This window comes from Spermophilus citellus (genome assembly GCF_964194105.1).
Source record: "Spermophilus citellus genome assembly, chromosome: 18".
Classification (NCBI taxonomy): Eukaryota; Metazoa; Chordata; class Mammalia; order Rodentia; family Sciuridae; genus Spermophilus; species Spermophilus citellus.
This window is the reverse complement of record NC_138200.1, coordinates 14,778,506-14,797,582: the sequence shown is the minus strand read 5'-3', so window position 1 is coordinate 14,797,582 and position 19,077 is coordinate 14,778,506. Positions and strand designations below refer to the sequence as shown.

At 51.8% G+C, this 19,077-nt stretch overlaps 3 protein-coding genes across 6 annotated transcripts in view; 2 read left to right on the top strand and 1 right to left on the bottom strand.

Moving 5' to 3' along the window:
* The window catches only part of SAMD4B (sterile alpha motif domain containing 4B), a 46,943-nt gene extending 33,136 nt beyond the window's left edge, over positions 1 to 13,807 (top strand). For 2 of the 4 annotated variants that reach the window (XR_014019600.1, XR_014019601.1), the window contains 11 exons: positions 200 to 309; positions 468 to 554; positions 1,292 to 1,631; positions 2,703 to 2,788; positions 3,243 to 3,361; positions 4,312 to 4,510; positions 4,683 to 4,806; positions 6,845 to 6,928; positions 12,545 to 12,761; positions 12,937 to 13,019; positions 13,626 to 13,807. Coding sequence is in view for 2 of the 4 variants with exons in the window: in XM_081273829.1 (XP_081129955.1) it covers positions 200 to 309; positions 468 to 554; positions 1,292 to 1,631; positions 2,703 to 2,788; positions 3,243 to 3,361; positions 4,312 to 4,510; positions 4,683 to 4,806; positions 6,845 to 6,928; positions 9,213 to 9,451 (1,388 nt within the window). In the remaining 2 variants the exon portion in view is untranslated. Of the gene's footprint in view, positions 1 to 199; positions 310 to 467; positions 555 to 1,291; positions 1,632 to 2,702; positions 2,789 to 3,242; positions 3,362 to 4,311; positions 4,511 to 4,682; positions 4,807 to 6,844; positions 6,929 to 7,135; positions 9,467 to 12,544; positions 12,762 to 12,936; positions 13,020 to 13,625 lie in introns of those variants that run through there. The other 2 variants (XM_081273829.1, XM_081273828.1) reach the window with 2 other exon arrangements.
* PAF1 (PAF1 homolog, Paf1/RNA polymerase II complex component) lies at positions 9,472 to 14,120 on the bottom strand. Its single transcript, XM_081273832.1, has 14 exons — positions 13,814 to 14,120; positions 13,305 to 13,334; positions 13,116 to 13,208; positions 12,746 to 12,867; positions 12,589 to 12,655; positions 12,387 to 12,488; positions 12,196 to 12,301; positions 12,049 to 12,117; positions 11,863 to 11,966; positions 11,664 to 11,780; positions 11,436 to 11,564; positions 10,299 to 10,404; positions 10,101 to 10,191; positions 9,472 to 10,022 (listed from the first exon to the last, which is right to left on the bottom strand). The coding sequence occupies exons 1-14, from the start codon at positions 13,858 to 13,860 to the stop codon at positions 9,622 to 9,624; spliced, it is 1,584 nt and encodes a 527-aa protein (XP_081129958.1). The 5' UTR covers positions 13,861 to 14,120; the 3' UTR covers positions 9,472 to 9,621.
* A 134-nt stretch (positions 14,121 to 14,254) lies between these two features.
* On the top strand, positions 14,255 to 17,729 carry MED29 (mediator complex subunit 29). Its single transcript, XM_081273835.1, has 4 exons — positions 14,255 to 14,621; positions 15,147 to 15,205; positions 15,405 to 15,489; positions 17,402 to 17,729. Exons 1-4 carry the CDS (start codon positions 14,406 to 14,408, stop codon positions 17,642 to 17,644), a joined length of 603 nt encoding a protein of 200 aa, XP_081129961.1. The 5' UTR covers positions 14,255 to 14,405; the 3' UTR covers positions 17,645 to 17,729.
* Positions 17,730 to 19,077: the final 1,348 nt, after the last annotated feature.

The following is a 19,077-nucleotide window of genomic DNA, read 5'->3' as shown; positions in this document are numbered from 1 at the left end:
AAAGGGTCAGGTGTCCTACCCAGGGGAGGCAACTGAAAAGTCCCTGCTGAGTAGATGAAGAAGTAGCTTATGATCCCACCCCCTCCTAGTTTTCTGGAGCTCTTAAGACTGCCTATAGTTTCTGCCCAGTCCCTCCCTAAAGCCTCCCCCTGTCTGGTCACCAAATTCCTGACCTACCTCTCTCCCTCCTTTCCTACAGATGTGCCCTCGTGGCTCAAGAGCCTCCGTTTGCATAAATATGCAGCCCTCTTCTCACAGATGAGCTACGAGGAGATGATGACACTGACTGAGCAGCACCTGGAGTCACAGGTGAAGCCGAGGGAACTTCATGGAGGTATCAGGGGCAGTACCATTTGGCACTACCCCTACAACCCAAGACTCCTGTCTCTTTGGTCCTTTTGGGACACTGCCAATTACTTCACTCTCCCATTTCCAGCTTCTTGTCTCTCTCTCTGTCCTTATTGTAGAATGTCACCAAAGGTGCCCGCCACAAGATAGCCCTGAGTATCCAGAAGCTGCGTGAGAGGCAGAGTGTCCTCAAGTCCCTAGAGAAGGTGAGAACCTGATATCCCAATCTCCAAGTCCAGTGGCTACCTAATGGGACCAGGAGACCAAAGGCTTTGGGTCCGCCTTGCTGCCAGCTGCCCAGCCATCTCTCCTCTGGGCCTCCCCTCTCCTTAGATCTCACCTCCAGAGGCCTCAACCTTGTGGAGCCAGATTCTAGGGTCCATATGCAAGTTGGCATCAAAGGGCTCCCTTGCTAGTTGTTAAGAGGCTTCCCTCCCTGTTGGCCCTGGTTTGTGATTCCAGAATGTCTCTTCTAATGCCGCCCCTTCTTTTTCCTTTTGTTTTTCCGTTTCTGACTGATCTGTCTGTCTGGTGAAGGAGAGTGTCTGTGTGTGTTCTCTTTCCATTTGATTCTTACCCACTCACTCTCCTGCATCAGCCTGTTTGCCTTCCTTTTCTCCCTTTCCCTGCTCCTTGCCCTCTGTCCCTGCCACCCTGTGTCTTGGTCTGAATCTCTGGTTCCTCCTGGCTGGATCCCTGAGACCCCAGCTTTAGACTCCCTTCTCCTGAGTGCTGTGGGCCTCCACGCCAAGGGGAAGAGGGAGCATGTGCATACAAGTATGTACCTGTCTGCATGTGTGTTGGCAGTGCCCTTACCTGCCCTCTCTACGAATCCAGAGTGCCACCCTTTCTTTTCCAAGCCATCTGGCCCCACTTGTGTAAACATTCTTTTTGTCTCACTGTGAGGTCTGTATGTGACCCCAACTGTGTCCTTCCCATGCAGGATGTGCTAGAAGGTGGGAATCTGCGGAATGCTCTACAGGAGCTGCAGCAGATCATCATCACCCCCATCAAGGCCTACAGTGTCCTTCAGGCTACTGTGGCTGCTACCACTACCACCCCTACTGCCAAGGATGAGGGCCGGGGGGAGCCGCTGCTGCCAGGTGCTGAGCCTCCCCTAGCCCACCCTGACACGGACAAGGGCACTGAGGCCAAGGACCCTCCAGCTGCAGAGAAGTATCCCCCTCCACCAGCTCCAGCTCCCACTGATGGCAGCGAGCCAGCGCCGGCTCCTGTTGCTGACGGAGACATCCCCAGCCAGTTTACACGGGTGATGGGCAAAGGTAAGGCCAGCTAAGGCCTAGCTCCAAATCCTGAGGCAAGCCAGGCATTGTGGTGCATGCCCAGTGGCTTGGGAGGCTGAGGTAGGAAGGTTGCAAGTTCAAAGCCAACCTCAGCAATTTAGTGAGGCCCTAAGCAACTTAGCAAGACCCTGTCTCAAAAAAATGGGCTGGAGATGTGGCTCAGTGGTTAGGCACCTCTAGGTTCAGTCCCTGGTACCAAAAACAACAACAAGCCAAAACTCCTGAGGCAGAAAGCCAGGTGAACTCAATCAACCATTAGGAGTCAAATTCAAGTTAAGCGCTGGGAACAGAACATTTTAAAGCCCTCTGGGGGGTGTAATATTGTGGAAAGTATCAGCTTCCCACAGTCAAGGGTGGCAAGGTCCCTGCTCTTGGGCAAGCTTGAGCTGATAGCGGGACAACATGTTAGAGGAGACTGCCTGCAGTAAAGGGTGAACAAACATCTAGGGGATGGGGACAGTGAATCTAATGGTAGATTTAACCTTTCCTGAGATAGCATGGCATAACAGACCTCCTACTTGGATCCAGATCTTTAGAGCTCTGTGGTCTTGGGACAAGTGACTCAATCTTTTGGGGCCTTCAGTTTCTCACGCTAAAAATGCTCATATTAACAAGATTATTGCTGTGTAAAAATTAAAAATTAGTTTTGTGGCACACATCTATAATCCCAGCTATTTCAGAGGCTAAGGCAGGAGGATCAAAAGTTCAAGGCCAGTCTTGGCAACTTAGCAAGAGCTTGTCTCAAAGTATAGAAAGGGCTGGGGATGTAACATGGTGGTAGAGTGTTTGTTTAGCATGTGTGAGGCCCTGAGTTCAATCCCCAGCATTGCCAATAAGATAAATAGAAGATTTAAAATGAGGTATTATTGACTTCCTATCTGTCTTGTGCCAGGCACTGTGATAGGTGCTTAATTATATATTTTTCACAATAACCCAGGTAATCTGAGTGGAGATTTATCCAGCCCACGTCTCCTGTTCCTCTTCCTGCACCAGCTGGCTGGGACTGGGGAGGCTGAAAGCTAACCTCCTGTTCTTTCCTATGTCGCGCAGTGTGCACCCAGCTGCTGGTGTCCCGACCAGACGAGGAGAACATTACCAGTTACCTCCAGCTCATCGAAAAGTGCCTGACTCATGAGGTAATGCCCTCTACAGGGCTCCCAGGAAGAGAAAAGCTGCTTCCTATCTCAGAGGACAGCATTCCAACATTCTAGCATCCACCCCTTCCCCACGCCCTCAGCTTACCAGTGTTGGCTGCAAAGCCTTCTTTCTTAAGAGTCTTATCAGAAGCAGTCCCTTCCCTACTGCTAACCCCTCAGTTCTGTTTTGACATTTGTATGGGGACCCAAAGACACCCTCAACCGACTGCTCCTGCGGAGTTGGGTTTCTGGTGCCTCCTGCTCTACGCCCTCACTGGGAGGGGTGACTGCACAGTTATCACTGCATGTGTATTTCCCTCAGCTAAGCTGTGAGCTCTGGGAGCACAGCCACCTCTGTCTAGCATCTCCTGGCACAGAGCAGGCAAGCATGAACACCTAAGTAGTGGATGGAGAGCAGGTATCAAAGAAGTAACCCTCCCTCCCCCAATTTTAGGCTTTCACAGAGACACAGAAGAAGCGACTGTTGTCCTGGAAACAGCAAGTGCTGAAGCTCCTCCGGACATTCCCGCGCAAAGCTGCGCTGGACATGCAGAACTACCGGCAGCAGAAGGGGTAGGCGGTGCTCTCCCTAGGCCCTTGTGATTGGCAGATAGGTGCCTAGAGGGGTAAATGTGTCTGGGCTGGGATCCTGGTTGTATTTATTCAAATCACCCAGTGAAGGACTTTCTTAGAAGAAAATCAGAATGAACCAGGTGCTGTAGCACATTCCTGTAATCCCAGTGACTTGAGAGGCTGAGGCAGGAGGATTGCAAGTAAAGGCCAGTCTCAGCAAAGCAGCAAGTCCCTAAATAACTTAGACATTGTCTCAACATTTTTTAAAAGTTGGGGGTGGAGAGGTGGGGATGTAGTTCAGTGCTACAACACCCCTGGGTTTAATTTCTAGTACCAAAAAAAAAAAAAAAAAAAAAAAAAAGAAAAGGAAAGAATACAAGGGTGTTGTTACCAGAATAGGATACAAAGGCTGGGGGCATAGCTCAATGGTAGAGCACTTGCCTTGCATGCAGAGGTCCCTGAATTCAATCTGTAGCATCACCAAAAAAATTAAGATACTGAACTGGCAAAAAATAGTATGTGTCTAGAGAGCAGGCCCTTTCCCTCTACATTTTCCTCTTCACCTGTGTGCAGTGGGCTCTAAAGTCCGTGGTGCTGAGGATCAAACCCAGTGCCCCACATGTGACAGGCAAGCACTTCACCACTGAGCTACAGCTCTAGCCCTGAAGTCCATTCTTGTACCAAATAGCAGAAATCTCTCTCTTGAAATGAAGGTTAGATAATTGTTCTGAGTGAACAGTGAGGAAACTTTTTCATACTCCCAGTCTCTATTCTTGGAGTACCCTTGTGTCAGGAGGAGATAGAAATGTGTGATGCAGAGATGTTGTCAGGGAATCCTTGCTCAGAGCAAGTCTTGTATCCGACCCATTGGGGCTGTGGAGGAAGTTGAAGGAGGGGTGGACCAATGGGCCCCATCCACCTAAGCTAACAGCTTGCCTTTTATCTCACAGCTGGGCATTCGGCTCCAACTCACTCCCCATAGCTGGCTCTGTGGGGATGGGGGTGGCCCGACGGACCCAGCGGCAGTTCCCAATGCCTCCCCGGGCCCTCCCACCTGGCAGGATGGGTCTCCTGAGCCCCTCGGGCATTGGGGGTGTCTCCCCTCGACATGCCCTCACCAGCCCCAGCCTCGGGGGCCAGGGCCGACAGGTGAGCCTGCAGGAAGTGGAAGCCCTGGTACTACTGGGGTTGGAGTGGTGGTGTCTGGGATGTATCTGACTCTGCACCTGGACCCCACTAAAGGGGAGGGTCCTTCTTTGTCAGCTCACTCCTGGGCTTTTCTTCACTCACCCTCTCTGTTATCCTCCCATGTCCTATGCAGAACCTGTGGTTTGCCAATCCTGGAGGCAGCAACAGCATGCCCAGTCAGAGCCGCAGCTCCGTGCAGCGAACCCACTCGCTCCCAGTCCACTCGTCACCCCAGGCCATTCTCATGTTCCCTCCAGGTGAGGTACCCCACCTTTGGGACTATACCTTGCCAACCAACTCGCCTGGCCTTTCTCTTCTCTGGATCTTACATTCCTTATTCCTTCCCGACTGCGTGAGCATTTCTCTCCATACTTCCCATCTCTTGGTACCCATCTCCTCCACTGTTGTGGGAGAGGTTTTTTTTTTTTTCCCCCTCTGTTTCAGTTTTATCTCTGAAGTCCTGCTTTCTCACTTTCTCTACCTCTACCTTTTTTTCTTACCACTTACCAACACTCTATCTCCATATCTTGTGCAATGATCTTATTATCATTATTGTCTCTTCATAGGATCATTAAACACTCATTTTGGAAGAGGTTGAGGGATGAGAGGTTAAAGTGTGAGGTTGCTGTGGAAGGGAGTCCTGTATCAGCCAATCAGCCCCTTGCATTCTTTCAGAGGCCAGTGACCACAAAAGAGCCAGTAGGCCCCACCTCTTAGATGAGGTTCTACCTATAAAGGGAATTTGGAGTAGAAGGGCTTTTACCTATGTTCAGAGACCAGCCTGGAGATGCAAGGTCAGGAGGAGGGTCAAGTGGGCAAGAGAAAGATCAGGAACACACAGTCACAGTCCCTTCCTTGTTGAACATGGTGGAGTTGGCTCTTCCACCTTGGCGGCCCACTGCTGAGCACTGGTGGGTCTTCTGCAGACAGATGATGCCCTGAAGAGATCTTAGATTTATAGGTGACCTAACTGTGGCATCAATAGGATTTTTTTTTTTTTTTTAAATCACAAGCATTCACCACCACAATCAGGATTCTTTTGGGGCGGGGGGGTGCAGGTACCAGGGATTGAAGTCAGGCAGGGGCTACTGAGCCACATCCTCAGCCCTATTTTGTATTTTATTTAGAGACAGGGTCTCACTGAGTTGCTTAGTGCCTCACTTTTGCTGAGGCTGGCTTTGAACTTGCAATCCTCCTCCTCAGCCTCCCAAGCTGCTAGGATGACAGGGGGATTATTAATTTATGAGATGCTACAAACTGCCACCTGTGGAGCCAGGGAACCCCCATAGTTTCACTCTAGCACAGGGCTTGGCACATGGAAGCCATCTGTAAATGATGTTAAGTGAGTGGTTGGATAAACTATAGGAGCAAAAAATAAGAACTTTTCCTAGTATGCTGTGTGCAAGGCTCTGTCAGAAAGCTTTTCTGCACTGTGAAATTTAATTCTCCTACCTGCATATTAGGTTCTACTCTAGTAGAAATAATATTAGAGCTCTAATATTATTCCCATCTTTTTCTACATCAGTGTCAGCCTGTGTGACAAGTCTGCTAGGACCTGAGCTCAGGGTTTGGATGGCTGGGGATGAAAGGTGAGGCTGGAGATGGGAGCCAGCTCTCTGAATTCAGGTCTGAAGCTCAGCCTTCATCCCAGTGGCAGCAAAGAGCTGAGAGAAGATTTTAAGTAGTGTAGCGTGGGGTCAGGTCTGCCCGGGGACCTGGCTACTGCCCACATGCTATAATATGAGGACCTTTTGGGGAAGCACTTTGAGGACAAGCTCCATGGCTGCTGTCCTATTTTTTCCCACCTGCTCCTATCCAAAGGAGAAAGTCTTTTGCCCCACCCACCGATCCAAAGGAGTAAGTCCGAGAGGGAACAGGGAAGAGTTTTAATTTAGCCTTTGCACCAGATACAGAGAACAAGTCACCAGTCAGGGAGCATGGGTCTGCCCAGTGTCTAAGGCAGGTGCCCAGACTGACCAAGGCATGGTGTCATCTATGTCCAAAATAGTCACAGCCTGTGTGTGGCCTCCAGGAAAGCTCCCTCAGCTTCAGTCACTTCCTCTGTCTGCAAGTCCAGCTTTTTGCATTGCCAAGTCTTTGTCCTTACTGTTGTGTCTCCTGCCTACTCTGTGACAACCCCAGGCCTGTCACCCTTTCCTCCCTCCACCCAGTCATGTCCTTCATCCATATGAATGCATGCTTTGGGAGCTTGTTTCTGTCTCTTGTCGCCCTGGCTCTCGTATCCACCCAGTCAGTTCTCACCACCTCCGTTCTCCTCTCTTCTCTCCCTCCCAGACTGCCCGGTCCCTGGGCCTGACCTGGAGATCAATCCCACCCTGGAGTCTCTGTGTCTGAGCATGACAGAACACGCCTTGGGTGGTGAGCATTTCCTCTTTCCCTGACCCAGCTCCCACCTACCCAGCGTCTCCATCTCTGAAACTGAGCAACTCAGAGTCATCCTAAGGGTCCCAAGGGGAGGCCAGACTCCAGGGAGGGCCTGCCTGGGATCACAGGCTACTTGAGTGCCTTTCCTTGGGCCTCCTGCCAGCTCCTGATCTTCCTCCCTTCCTCCCTTTCTTGTCACAGATGGGACAGACAAAACCTCCACCATCTGACGGGACCCACAGCCCAGCGCACCCATAGGCTCCCCGGGCGGCGGGCGGGGGCCAACCCCCAACGGGCTTCTCTGCGGCAGCAAGAGGGTGGGCTGGCTCAGCTATACATTCTAATATTTTTCTACTCTCTCACCCTTTTAACTTTTGTTTAACATTGGCACATGCCTTGCTCACTCCCAGGCCCGTTGAGGGATCTCTGCTGAGGCCAGGGGACAGAGGGGGCTGCCAGGATCAAAGGGGCAGGGACTGGTCAGAGCGCCTGCCCCATCTTCCCTCCCATATCCCCCACCTGGGCCTGTCCCAACCCTGCCTCTTCCAGACTGCTGATCACCTGTCCCTCCCCAAGGGAGCAGACTCCCAGACAAACTGACCGCTACCTTGTGGAGCCTGCTCAGAAACCTTTGATATTGAGGGACCAATGAGCAGGGTTGACAACCCCCTCCCCATGATGTTACTGGAGAGGAGCTGGGGAGAAAAAGAGTGAGGAGAGGAAGTGCTCTTCCTCCCCTCTCCACTGTCTGCCCTTCCCCATTCCCATCATTCCCTAAGGACAGGAACTACATTCCTCTCTCACCTCCTCTTGCCCTGTTTATCAGAGGTTCTCTACAATTAATTTCTTAGGCCTATTTAAGATACATATTTATATAGTTCTTAACGGTTTTTCTCTCTGATCATTCCCTGTCATTTTTAGAATCCCCAGGCCTCTCTTTGAGCCAAGATAGTGGTGGGGGAGCCTGAACTTTGAGTGGAGAGGGCAGAGCCCACTCCTCCAGCCCCCCTCACCCTTCCTTTTTTCCCCTGGCCCTGGCTTCTCTGATGCAGAGGTTGATGGTGGGCAGCCAGGGCAGCGGTGAGGTCAGGAAGTCTGTTGCCTTAACGTCCCCTTCCCCCAACAGTACACACCCTTCTTTACTCCCAGGTCTGGTTGGTAAAGACTTGGGGGTTAGGAATACGGGAAAGGGGATTGTTTGGTTTTTGTTTATTTTCCCTGCCGCACCCCACTTTTCTTTCAGCCTTTCCCATTCCCCATTATGTCATGACCTCATGTAAGTGCAACACTATATCATAATCCAGAGGTGCATCCCAGCCCCGGAGTCACATAGACCCTCTGGTCCCTGTTCCTGATGAGGTCTTGTGCTGGGGCTCAGGTGGAGGGAGGGGATTTGGGGGTTCATACTGTGGGGAAGCCAGGATCCCCCTATTCCAACCTCCTCTTCCCCCTAAACTTACCCCTCTCACTGGGACGTTCTCAAGCTTTTCACACCGAAAAGGAAAAAAATGTTATTTTTAGATACATTTTATGAATAACTTTTGTTATGAATATGGCTGGTAACCATTGTGTATGTTATTAAAGATACAAAATGTTGGGAAAAAAACAAAAAACCAAAAAAAGAAAAAAAAGTTGAAAACCACCACCCTCCCTGTGCACTATCAGCCCATTCCCCAGACCTTCTTGCCTCTACCCTCCTGGTCTGTGCACCTCCCTCGGCTCTGAGCCCAGGGAGGGGGAAGAAGCCAGGGGGTAGAGTGGCCCTGGGGACCTGCTTCCAGGTTCCCACCTCCTCTCCCAGTGCCGGGCTGGGTGGGGTGTCAGGTTTATTTATGTACCTCTTGCACACTCATCAACCTATGCAAGTCCCCACCCCGGCCCCTCCATGTTTCTGTGCCTTTGCTCATTCCCCTCAAGCTCCCAGGGCTTCTCCAGCCCCCTTCCCTCTAGCCACAGGAAGTGGGATGGATGGGCCACCTCGTTTTGGAATCAGCAGGGTGAACCTCTCATGGGACCCTCACCTCTCCCTGGCTGGTTCTGTCTTGTTCACTCCCCGTCAGGGTGAGCTGACCCTGCCTGGCACTGGGAGGTGGTGAGGGACACCCTCCCACACACAAAGGGAGGTGAGAGCTGCCCCCTCCCCACCTGACAGCAGAGTGTGTAGGACGCAGGCGGCCCCACTCTGATGGGCAGGACCCTGACCTTCTGCTCCCCTCCACCCCCTGGCCCCCAGGCCTCCTTCCATGATTTCACCCTTCCTACCTACTTCTGTCCCCAGCCCCACTGGCAGAATCAGCTTTGAGTAACTGTATAGTTTTTCTCGCTGTTGGAGAAGACTTATTTGTTGGAGTTCACTTGTTTAATGGTCTGGGCTTATTTTGGAAAAAAAAAAAAACACACAAAAACAAAAAGATTCTGACCTTTGTTATGTTCCATTTCATGGGAAACCTAGTGGTCTTGTTTCTGTGCCTCAATCTGAGGTCCTTGAGCATGGAGGGGGGGGGGGTGTTGAAATGAGACCAGAGGCGCTGGGAAGATACATCAAGAGAAGTTGACTTTATTAACAGCAAAGGTTGGTGTGGGGGGAAGGGGGGTGACAAATAAAGTGAAGGGCTCACAAATAGACCACTAGAAAAGTGCCTTGCTCTGAGCATGTGTCTGTGCTTCCCCTCTGAAGGGTCTGGGGCTCAGTCACTATCGCTGTCAGCCTCACTGGAATCAGAAGCTGCAGCTTCACTGCCATCTTCCTGGGCTGAGTGTTCACTGCCACTGGGGAAGGGGCTGGCGCTCCGGCTCCGCTGGCCACCCCCATCACTGCCACTGTCCGAATCGTTGTCACTGCCACCTCGGGCCCGTCCTCTGTCCTCATCATCAGAGTCCGCATCATCCTCTGAATCCGCATCACTACCAAAGATCTCCTCTTTGTCCCGAGCAGCCCGAGCTTCATCCTCACTGCTCTCGTCCTCACCACTTCCACTCTTGTCACTTGCCTCCTCCCTGTCACCTTCCTCTCGTTCACTCTCACTGCCTGAGCGCTCGTCCTCGCTGCCCTCCTTCTCACTGCTGCTGCCCTTCTCGTTCTCCTCATCTGTGAGGGAGCAGAAAGAAGTGAGACCCAATTTCCTGCCCTCTTGAGGTTCCCAGGGTCTGGCCTGTTCCTCTTTACCTGAGCCCCCAGCTTCTTTCTCTTCTGCCTCCATCTCCTCCTCCTCTTCCTCCTCTGGTTCGTGGTTTTCCAGTTGGGCCTTCCGTGCCTCCTAGAAGCGGCAGGATTGGGAAGAAGGGTGTTCTGTCAGGCTTCTTCTATCCTTCTCACCCACCACTGCCCTCCCTAAGGGTGCCCTGGTCCAGTGGTGCTTATTACCTGGGCTTCTAATTCCTTCTCGTTCATGTCCCGGTGTTTGACCACAAGCAGGGCATTGGTGCCTGACTGAACTCCAGCCTTGGCCCGGCGCTTACTAAGGCGGACCCTGCAGTGGGCAAATTGCACAAGTATAGAAGATGTGTTTTAAGACCCCTGAGGGGTCTGGTCTGACTTAGTTCTCAGTCAGTGCTTGGCCCAGAGCACACCAGTGGAAGGATAAACTACTTGTGATGTGTGTATATGTGGTATATTTGTGTGTGTGTGTATTAATTACCAATACTTAAAAACCAGGAGAAGCAGGGCTGGGACATGGCTCTGTGTTAAGAGTACACCCCAGAATTAAAACCAGAAGAAGATGGATTTCTGGCTTTTGAAAAACAGGCATTTAGTAATGGGGTTGTAGCGCAGTGGCAGAGCGCTTGCCTAGCATATGTGAGGCACTGGGTTTGATCCTCAACACCACATTAAAAACAAATAAAATTAAGGCCTTCTGTCCATTTACAAGTACAAAAAAAAAAAAAAAAAAAAAAAAGGCATTTAGGGCCCTACTAGACCTTTCTTACCCCAACAGAGTGACAAAAGATGACAGATGTCCCTTAGAAGCTGCCAAGAGTTCCAGGTCACCCTGAGCCCACCAGCACTCTGTTCAGTCTTTCACATTTCCTGCCTGGCTTTTGGATCAGTATTTCCGATCCCTCCTTTAAACAAAAATTCAGGTCATGCTTTCCCAACCTAGGGCCCTGACACAGCAGTTAACTCTAAGCCCTTAGTGGAGAGTTTGGGGGTCACCTTTTGAAAATGTTTATCAAGTGTTACACTTAAAATATATATGCCAATGTTATATATTCCTTATACCATGGCTATGTACTTTCACATGAAGTTTTATATTAACAGTGTATCAGGAAAGTTGGCTGTCCACCATCCACAAAAGCTCTAAAGGTTTCCTGCGTTACTTGAACATTTTCTTTCTGACTTCTTGTATTAGAGCCAGGTCCAGCCCATGTAGGTGAGTGGGTTCCTGCTGCTCTTGTTTACAATGCATAAATCCAAAGGCACAAATGACCTCCAGGATGAGTCTTGTATACCTCAGTGTCTTGAAAAGCACAGAACCAGGCTAATTGGGAGTGTGTTGAGTACCTGGTCTCCAACTCATTGTAGTAAACTCCATCACCCTCTCGAAAGATGAAGAAGTAGTTTTCCTCGTAGCCCTTGCTAGCCTTGTTCTTCACATTCCAGTTGTACTCCCGAGCAATCTTGTAGTCATACCTGAGAATGACAGAACAGAGTCAGCCCCATTTTCATCCCTGACAAGCAGAAAAGGAGACATACTTCTCAATTCCTAAAACCTAACCCCAACCCACGCACACATCATCTGGTGCATAGTCCATCTCTTCCTCCTGGTCCCGTTTTCGTTTCTTCAGTGTCTCTTCCACAGGTAGAAAATAGGCCACAAACTGGTTCCCTTCCTCATCCATCATGCCCCTAGTTGGGAGAAGAGGGATGTTAAAGAGTGAGGCAGAGAGACAAGGAGGAGCAGGTGAAGGTAAACAGCAGAACCACTGACCTGATCATGGCCTGAGACATCATCTCCAATGCAGCTGCACCACTTGTGTCCTTGGGAGCTGGATCTGAGTCAAAGATTACTTGAGCACATGGGTTGATCCACATCTGGGGGAATGGAGGGCACTGGGTTAGTCTGGTACAGACAGACATGGGAGACCATCCCTCGACCTCTTGCCCTAGGCCTGACCTTAAAGTCTGGGAATACAGGCATGACCTCCACTGGTGTCACTCGAGGCTTGCTATAATGCTGGGAGATCTAGTGGGAGCAAAAACAGAGTGAGGGGAAGTGCTCAAGTCACACTTCTGCTTCTCCCCACCCTAGTCCTTCAATTACTGATTTCTGGGCATCCTCAAAAGTCTTCTCGATGGCCGTGATCTGGCTATCCCTATCTTTATATATTTCTTCCTCAGTGAACTGCTGCTTCACAGAAACCCCAATCCTAGGAGTGAAGACAATAAACTTTAGGGACCACTGGACTTAGCGAGAAATCTCCACATTCCCCCATCCTTCCCATCTCAACTTACTTGACCTCAGGTTTCTCATTAGAGATGCCATAACGGTTGAATTCAGTGGAAATGTACTCTGTCTTCCGCATCCATGGCACTACTTTTGCATGTTGCTGGGATCTGGGGTAGGAGATGAGGTACTTTAGAACCCCATGCAGGACTTCCTCTGTTTGCAGAGCCTATCCCAGCCAGACCCAGTACCTACTTGGCAACTGCTCACCTCTTAGAGCTGGTGGGAGCCTGAATCTCCTCTTCTAAAAGCTTCTCATCAGCTGGATCCAGGAGAACTAGAGAGGGAAGAGGCAGGACCACCATGAAGGAGGCCCGGGCCTGGCCTCTTATGGTCTAGAGTAGACCAACCCTGTCTTCCCACGAACCATTTGGATCAATGCGGTAGGTGTCCGGGTTGATGAGGTCAATGGTGACTCCCAGATCTGGCTCAGTCAGGAGGTCATGTTTGTGCTGTTTCTCTAAGGAGGTCGCTTTATACTGGACAAACCTGGGTAAGGAAACATGTCCACTGTGGATTTCTGATTCCAGCTTTATCCCTCTCTTCCCTGCTTCCCAGAAGCTAAGCTCTGGGGAGAATCTCAGATGCTACTTGCTCCATCCATGAGTATTTACTGAGCACCTGCTACTGTGGCTGGGTAGGTACCGAGTAGACCCAGAGAAAGAGAAGTAAAGAGCCTAAGCAACCTTAGGCTCCTCATTTCTGAGTAGTTTACCCATCCCTGATCCTAATCTCACCTGTTCTGGTCAAAAGGGTATGTGATGAACTTGGGATCGAAGGGGATGTCAGGGAGACTATTGCAATACTTGACTCGGCAGACCACTCCAGATCTAGGAAAACAAGAACTCAAAATTTGGCCCCTGCTGCCCCACTTTTGCTCCCAGCTCCCATGCCCACTTCTCCGGGGAAATCACAGTGGGGCTCACCTCTCAGGTAGAGTCCGGTGGGAATTGGGCCTGGTGGAGAAAAAAGAGACTGATAGAACGAAGGAGTGAACAGGGGTTGGTAGAGGAGTGAAAGAGGTTTCTCCAAGCTTCTAAGAGGTGCACCCATTTTGGGGTGGGGGCAAGCATTCGATTCCGTTTCGCGGAGTGTCCCCAAAAGCTTTCAATCCAGTGTTTTAATAAAAAACCACGTACTCAATCGTTTTGGGAAGAATGGTTTCCAAACGCTTGACTGGAGTGATCTAAGCGCTCAATCGGCCGAAGCGCCTCCAGAGGAGTTACTCCTTAATTCGGGGGCAGGAGAGGAAGGGGTAACACCCGAGTCCCAGGAGGAGCCCGCCCCCTTGGTCAAAGGTAAGCGCTCCGTGACCTCGCGGGCAGCCCTGGGGGGCCAATGACGACGTGGGCAGATACCCTCACCCGACCCCCGCCTTGCTGAAGCCCTGGGAGACGTAGAGGAGAGGGGTAGAGCCAGGTAGCGTGGCGCCTACCTGTGGCCATCCTCCCGCTGGGCCTGGGTCTGGATGGTGGGCGCCATAGCGACGAGGCGACGGCGGCCCGAATGGGGTCCTTGCTGCGCCGCGGGCAGACGCGGAGGGGCGTGCCGACCTCCGTGGACGCCTGACCTGAGGCAGGACTCAGGATGACGCCGTTCTCTGAGAGGGAGGGTTAGGGTGAGAGGCTGGAGGGAAGAGCTTTGGGCAAGACTCAGGAGAACGCTCAGGCAGCGCCACAAGCGGACTCACAGCTCCGGCTCCACCAACTGCCGCCAAGACGCTAAGGACCCGACAGGTCGCCTCAGGCCGCAAAGCCTTCCGGGAAATAGAGTCCGGATCAGAAACACGCACGGATTGGAGAGGTAAAGGGTGGAGCCATGGAGGGAAAACGTCTTGTGATTGGCGAAAAGAAATCCCTAGTCTGGACGTCGGATTAGAGACTGATGGAAGGCGGGGGCATCTCCTCTCCTTTCATTGGTTAAACTGTCTGAAGGCGGAGTTAACTAGTAAACGGGGCCTACCGATGGAGACACTGAAACCCGGGAGCAGCACTTGTGACGCACTTCCGGCGCTCTAAGCAAGGAAGATGGCTGCGCCCCAGCAGCAGGCTTCAGTGGCTTCCTCAGCTGGTGGTGTATCGGGTCCGGGTTCGACTGGTGGCCCGGGTTCCCAGCAGCAGCCGCAACCGCCAGCACAACTGGTGGGACCTGCCCAAAGCGGTCTCCTGCAGCAGCAACAACAGGACTTCGATCCTGTGCAGCGCTATAAGATGCTCATCCCGCAGCTGAAGGAGAGTCTACAGGTGATTTGATCGGGAGCTGTGAGGAGAATGCAGGATTTGGCAGTCTGATTCTAAGAGGGCGTGCTGAGGGGTGGTTTAGTTGTGGAGAGATCATAGTAGGGAAGAGGAGAAAGACGTTCATTTTTGTGATGCCAAAGCGAAGCTCTGTGGAGTGACATTGTGGGGCGGGATCAATGTAGATGTTGAGGCTGGGATTGGCCAGAACTTGAGTGGGAAGGGGTGTAAGGGGAAAGCCCGCCTCTGGTCGTTAAAGCCTGTGGAAAGGAGTGTCTGTTCGTAGCTTCTGCCCGTGATTGGTGGATAATGGAGATTGTTGGTGAAAACCCAGGCGAGGGCAGGCTTCCGGGAAAATACCAGTGTCTGATATAGGAATGGAAATCAGCATTATTCTGGAGTGTCAGGAGGGAGATGCCAAATGAAGAGGAGGACTAAGGCTGGGTGTTATCTCAAGGAAGAGCGTAGATCTAACAAAATTATCCTCTCTGTTTCTCTATCTTCCGCATCTTTTTTTTCTTTTTAAACTAGACCTTGATGAAGGTTGCAGCGCAGAACTTGATTCAGAACACTAACATTGACAATGGACAGTAAGTGCAGCCCTCTTTCCCCAGGATATCCTCTCTCCACCCCAGCCTTAGAAATCCCTCCCCCCACCACCCTCCTAATTTCAAGCTCTGCTTCAGATCCCCTGGGCCTGTCCCTGGTTTCCTGATGAACACTTAGTTGCGTAGACCCTGGTGCCCCAGAGATTGGAAATCCATTCCCCTCTTTTCTCCCGGATGCTAGAAAGAGCAGCGATGGACCCATACAGCGCTTTGACAAGTGCCTGGAGGAGTTCTACGCACTCTGTGACCAGCTGGAGCTGTGTCTGGTAAGGGGTCTTCTGGGCATTGGGTGCCCACAATCTTACCTCAGTCCCTAGGATCTTCATGAACCATCAGTTGGCTCATTCACTGGGTACCTCCTCTGGGACAGACCTGGGCTTCATCTGATGCTGGAGACACACTGTTGCCCTGATCCTTGCTCTCACAGAACTTGCAGTTTAGTCCAGTGACAAGTGTAACCCCAAACAGGGACACTCACAGTGGTCAAGGCTGTGATGGGAGAAGTCCAGGCCACAGTGGTTGGGGCTATGAAATGGAGCACAGGCAGTGGTCTCAGGGCTAGGATGGAAGGCAGCTGAGGGGATGTGGAAGCATGGGTTGAGAGTAGAGAGAGAGTGGTTCAGGGAAGGCTGCTGAGTAGAGCACATCAGAGAGAGATCAGAACAAAGAACAGAGAGTGCAAGAGGTGAGAGGCAGGCCTCTAATCAGACCAACTTCCTGTGAGCCTTGGGTTCCTCCCTTGGAAAATAGAGTTTCAGAGAAAACTCAGCAAGATCATGCATGGAAAGTACATACCCTTCATACTAGGTATATGGCAAGTGTTTCCTACAGTATTATCATTCTGGACCAGGTGTGAAAGGCAAGGCAGAATTGAGAAGCGGTTGGGGTAACACTGTGTTCCAGCCAGGAACAACTTATGCTTTAAATTTCAGGAGATTATTAGGAGATTCAGTCTGGCTCAGGTGTAGTAGGAGTGGAATTTTGAATATAATGCTGAGGGCACTGGGGAGCCATGGAGGATTTCAGGTAAGGGAGAACATGGAACAGTTTGCTTTTTAGTAATATAATATGCCTCTGGCTGCCAAAAGAAGACTTTGTAAGAGGAGCTGAGTAAAGAACTTGCAGTTTAGTGAGGCCCAAGGATGCAACCAGAGTGAGGCTGATGAACTCCCCACCCAACACCTTCAGTGCCCTGGTTCCCATGTTCCCAGTTCCCTGGTTCCTCACTTATTGAGGAAGAACTTGGGAGCTTCTAAGTTTTGTCAGGCCACAGGACAGATGGGCTGTTAAGGGAGGACTTTCCAGGATGGGGCCCAGGGCTCTGGTAGGAATGGTAGAATCATCTGAGATGGGGACCCATGAGAAACAATAGTTTGATGGGAAAATATGAGGGAAGGGGCCTAGGAATACAAGGGAAGCTAAGGACAGAGGTGTGGGCACCGTCATTGAAGAGGTGGGAGCCCAGTGTGTGGGGATGACAGCCGAGGGATCATGGGGAGTGGAAGGAGAAGGAATCTGGAAACTACTGCTCCAGTCTTGAATAGAGTGAGAAGTACCTGGTAGGAGTGACCAAACAAGTAGGAGAAAATCCGTGGCAGGTGCCATCAGAGAAGCCACTGCCAATGGTAAGCTTGGGGTCAAGGCAGTAACAGTCATAATAACTGACAATGATCAGTTAGTACTTCAAATGATGTACTAGGGCCGGGTGCTGATGCACACCTGTAATCCCAGCAGCTCGGGAGGCTGAAGTTCAAAGCCAGCCTCAGCAACTTAGCAAGGACCTAAGCAACTCAGTGAGACCCTGTCTCTAATAAAATATAAAAAACAGGCTGGGGATGCAGCCCAGTAGTTAAGTGCCCCTGGGTTCAATCCTCCATAAAAGAAAAGAAATGATGCACTAGGATCTGGGCCTCAACACACCTGTTCTTACTGTTCTTACCTATGAGGTCAAAAGAGGTAGTCCTTAAACCCATTTTCCAGAGGAGGAAACTACGTCTCAGAGAAGAGCAGTCGCTTGCTTGAGGTCACCCAGCCAGTGATTGGCAGGGCCCAGCTCTGACTCCCAAGACCTTAGGACTCCAAAGATCTAGCAGGCTGCCCCAGGCTGGCCCCCAGGGGGTGGGGGACCCTGTGTACCTAGAGTGAGGCTGATGCTGCACCCCTGCCTCCTGTCCACAGCGCCTGGCGCATGAGTGCCTTTCACAGAGCTGTGACAGTGCCAAGCACTCTCCGACCCTGGTGCCCACAGCCACCAAGCCAGATGCCGTGCAGCCTGACAGCCTGCCCTACCCGCAGTACTTGGCCGTCATCAAAGCCCAGATTGCCTGTGCCAAGGACATTCATACGGCCCTCCTGGACTGTGCCAACAAGGTCACAGGCAAGACGCCTGCACCACCTACTGGCCCCGGGGGCACCCTCTGAGATGGCATGGCAGGGAGCGGGGCTGGCATTGGGGGATAAGGGGGGCAGACAAAGAATGAAGATTGGCCTAAGCCAAAAAGCCGGAGTTGTGTCTCATTTCTCCTTCTTTCCTGAGCATTGCGGATTGGAGCCAGCAGGGGGCAGCAGAGGCCAGCAGGGAGACAACAGGTCCCAACCCGCCTCTACTGCTCTCCTCCCCTCCCTGGGCTAGTATGGACTTTGAACTGAGCCTTCTTGATGACCTTTGTTCAGGGGCCCTACCCCTGCCTGGTGTAGGTGTGGCGTGGGTGTGGTCTCCTGGCTGGGCCCTTCCCTCTCAGTCTTCCCTGGAGTTTGGTCAGTTGGGGGTGATTTGTGTCTGTTTCTTTCTCCAGCTGTTCCTGTCTCCTGTGTTGTTTCTCTCTCTCTCTCTCTCTCTCTCTCTCTCTCTCTGTCTCTTTTATCTTTCTCTGCCCCTGTGGTTTTCTGTATCCCTGTCTCTAATAGTCAGTCCTCTTTGGCTGCCCCCAACTCCTAGCTGGCACTCTTGTCTATGAAGAGAGCCAGAAACCTTGGGTTTCTTGGTGCTAAGGCATCATTTCTAGGACCACAGCCAAGCCCAGAGACCCTCAGCATCTCCCACATTAGCCCAGCCTGCAAGGTCTTGAGCCCAGGAAAGAAGAAGTGGAGGAGCTGAGGCCCTAACCTCAACATGCCTGACTGGGGAGCAACCCAGGCCCCCGCCTGTCCCCAGGCCCTGCGTCAGCGGAACACCAATGTGGGCCATTGTGCAATCTGTGGGGCAGCCTGGCCCAGCTGGATGCCTGGGTCCCTGTATTTTTAGCCCAAAGGAGAAGTGAAAAGGCCCCAGTGGTGTGAATCATCAGTCCTGGGGAAGAACCCAGCTCCGGGAAGCAGGCCCTGGGGAGGGGGCTTGAGGGAGGGAAGGAGTGCCCCACCAGGCTTCCCCCCAACAGCTTCAGGGGAAGTTCAGCCATGGCTGTCAGGCCTGGGCAAGTGCCGGGCAGAGCTACCATCCTAGGCCCAGCTGTTGGGGTGTGAAAGGCCCGGTGACTCAGCCTGGTCGGGGAACTGCCCCACCCAACACCTTCAGTGCCCTGGTTCCCATGTCACCACCCAACAGCCTCCTCTCCTGGACCCCATGTTTGTAAGGAAACCCTGAGACCATGGAGACCTCTGTGATTCACTGTCCCATACTGGGAAACTGGAATGTGGCCCAGCTGTGTGTGTACATCCCAGGAAATTCCTTCCTGAGCTTCCTTGAAGCACTGGTGCTCAGGCAGGAGGCAAGCTGAGGCGCTGACCGCAGGTGGCCGTCTTCAGGGAAGCCTTAGCTCAGTCCCTGTCTGATTCAATCAGCTTTTCAAACAATTGGAACTGCGGCCCAGCCAATCTGACACACACTTGACCATCTAGCTGGGTGCAGGGGCACG

Coding starts and splice junctions, on each gene's coding strand:
- MED29 (XM_081273835.1), top strand. CDS start 14,406: ATGGCTGCGCCCCAGCAGCAGGCTTCAGTGGCTTCCTCAGCTGGTGGT. Junction 15,206..15,404: donor ACTAACATTGACAATGGACA/GTAAGTGCAGCC, acceptor CCCGGATGCTAG/AAAGAGCAGCGATGGACCCA. Junction 15,490..17,401: donor ACCAGCTGGAGCTGTGTCTG/GTAAGGGGTCTT, acceptor TCCTGTCCACAG/CGCCTGGCGCATGAGTGCCT.
- PAF1 (XM_081273832.1), bottom strand. CDS start 13,860: ATGGCGCCCACCATCCAGACCCAGGCCCAGCGGGAGGATGGCCACAG. Junction 11,967..12,048: donor CTGTATTCCCAGACTTTAAG/GTCAGGCCTAGG, acceptor CCATTCCCCCAG/ATGTGGATCAACCCATGTGC. Junction 11,781..11,862: donor ATGTCTCAGGCCATGATCAG/GTCAGTGGTTCT, acceptor TCTCCCAACTAG/GGGCATGATGGATGAGGAAG.